The 2,714-nt window shown below is 42.0% G+C and overlaps 1 protein-coding gene across 1 annotated transcript in view; it reads left to right on the forward strand.

Moving 5' to 3' along the window:
- Window positions 1-580: 580 nt before the first annotated feature.
- Window positions 581-2,714, forward strand: part of Kcnu1 (potassium calcium-activated channel subfamily U member 1) — a 76,811-nt gene continuing 74,677 nt past the window's right edge. The window contains 1 exon segment of the mRNA XM_021219816.1: window positions 581-775. Within this exon segment, the coding sequence (XP_021075475.1) occupies window positions 581-775 (195 nt within the window).

Raw genomic sequence — 2,714 nt, forward strand, 5'->3', positions numbered from 1 at the left:
AACATATGTGTGTCCAGAACACCCAGGTTCTACTCCTTCATTGTTTCAGTACAATTTTACAAATATATTTCAATATTACTAACCAGTCTTCATGTAGTAACTTAGATATTTAGATGAATTTACTCTGATTACCCACATTTTTTCGAAAGAATAAACAAAATCCGAATCATTAAGGGTTTCTTTTTTTCTGAAATTCTCGAGAGCATATACTATTATCTCTGAGATTGCTGCACATGTGTCACCAAAAAGAAAGTTTGAAGTTGCTTGGCTAAACAAGTCAACAGGCAGCCAGCGGCTAGTCAATGCCCCAGAGAGTAGAACTCCTCAAGGTCTCAGATGAACCAATGAAGACATTCAGAACCCTCATCTACTGACCACCTCTGGTGGTATCTCGAATTCTCTGTCAGTTGACTGCAGTCCGTGAGTTTCCCCTGAGTGGTTAAGGGACTCTTGATCCTTGAGCCTCTCATTGGCTTTCCCATCAGATCCTGAGGTGATGTAACACAAGGAAGTATGCCTCCTGGGACTGTTGCCAGGTGACCATGACATCATAGATTAGCCCAACATTGTCTGTCTCAAGATGTCTCAAACATTGATAGACAGTTTAAATAAGAAGGAGTTGACGGAAACGTCATGTACAATCGAAATCCAGGCAGCGTTCATTCTTTCCTCCTTGGCGACTTTCTTCGGGGGACTCATCGTCTTGTTCATTTTCAGAATAGCCTTGAAAAGCTCAAGAAGTTGGAAATACGTCAAGGGGCCAAGAGGACTCTTGGTCAGTTTCCTTGTCTGGGACACCTGTGTGTGAAGATTGGCAAAGCTTGTTGACCATGTATGAGGATGGATGTACCAGAGTCTTTGTTCTGAAAAAAAGAAAAAACTAAACAAAACCAAACCTTCCATGTACATTGACTACAAACCTGCTTCAAATCTTAAAAAGACAGTTAAGGTCAAGTGTGGTACTTTATGGATTAATCCCAGCACTTGAGGCAGGAGGAATGATGTGAGTTTCAGGCCAACCTAGGCTGCATGGACTGAGGAGACACTCTATCCAGAGAGAGAGAGAGAGAGAGAGAGAGAGAGAGAGAGAGAGAGAGAGAGAGAATATGTATATGTAGTGTATAAATAATCTACTATAAGCCGGGTGTGGTGGCACACACCTTTAATCCCAGCACTCGGGAGGCAGAGGCAGATGGATTTCTGAGTTCGAGGGCTGGAACTCAAACAGGTCAGGGAGCAGGGGCCATGGAGGGATGTTCTTTACTGACTTGCTTCCTCTGGCTTGCTCAGCCTGTTCTCTTATAGAACCCAAGACTACCAGCCCAGGGATGGTCCCACCCACAAGGGGCCTCTCCCCCTTGATCACTAAATGAGAAAATGCCTTATAGCTGGATCTCATGAGGGGATTTCCTCAACTAAAGCTCCTTTCTCTGTGATAACTCCAGCTGTGTCAAGTTGACACAAAACTAGCCAGTACAGTGTGTGTCTCTGTGTGTGTTCTTAGAGAAGACCATGATAGTCTACGTAGCGCATTCCAGGACAGCCAGAGCTACAAAGAGAGATTATCGCCAATGTGAGCTTGTGATCAGCCTGGGCTACAAAAGATTCTGCTTCAGAAGGAGAGGGTTTTGTTAACTACTATAAGGGAGCCACAAAGGTACAAGATAGCAACTCAGCCTTACCTTTGAATATACTTTCCGCACAATTCATGTGCGTCCGTATGTATACACTGCTCTTATGAGTTACCTACATCAGCCACTCACACGTGGTAGGTATTTTCTGTAGCATAACTAGTTCTGCAAAGGTTGATGTTGACCGCTGGCAAATGATAACGGGGACAGACGGTGCTTTATGAGGATATTAAAAGTTGAAGACAATGTCTCTTCAATTCCACACAATTGTTCTATTTTTGTTGTTTGTTCGTTTGTTTAGAGACGGTTTCTCTGTGTAGTCCTGGATGGCCTGGAACTCGATATGTAGACCAGGCTGGCCTCTTAACTCATTTGCCTTTGCCTGCTGATTGCTGGGATTAACGGTATATGCCACCACAATCGGCTCCATGGAAGAATGTTATTAAGCCCTCTATGGTTCGTTTCAATTTTTTACTTCTTAGACTTTGTTTCCTCCTGGAATAGGTGGTAATAGTTTTTTTGTTTTGTTTTGTTTTGCAATAGAATACTTTTTGCTTGTGTTTCATAATTAATATGTGGATTTTGCTTAAATACGTCTTTAATTTTAAAGTGGCATGAAGTAACATAGCCTGAAATAAGACCAAAGGTTAATGTTATTAGCAATATGGTCTTTATATTTCTGTATTTGAGACTATCTAGTATTGAAGTTCATAGATTTTATTGATAAGCCAGTTTACTCTGTAACTGTTTCTACTTTAAAGACTTTAAGCAGGGTTGGAGGTAAGGCTCAGTGGTTAAGAGCATTGGCTGCCCTTCCAGAGGTACTGGGTTCAATTCCCAGTACTCATGTGATGATTCACAGCCATCTGCAATTCCAGTTCCAAGGGATGCCTTCTCTTGGCTTCCCTGGGCACTGGGCATGTACATGCTACACAGACATACATTCAGGTCAAATGCACATTTATTTATATAAAGTAAAAATAAATAAAAAAAAATTTTTTTTCGAGACAGGGTTTCTCTGTATAGCCCTGGCTGTCCTGGAACTCACTTTGTAGACCAGGCTGGCCTCGAACTCAGAAATCC

The sequence above is a fragment of the Mus pahari genome, chromosome 19 (genome assembly GCF_900095145.1).
Source record: "Mus pahari chromosome 19, PAHARI_EIJ_v1.1, whole genome shotgun sequence".
Taxonomy (NCBI): domain Eukaryota; kingdom Metazoa; phylum Chordata; class Mammalia; order Rodentia; family Muridae; genus Mus; species Mus pahari.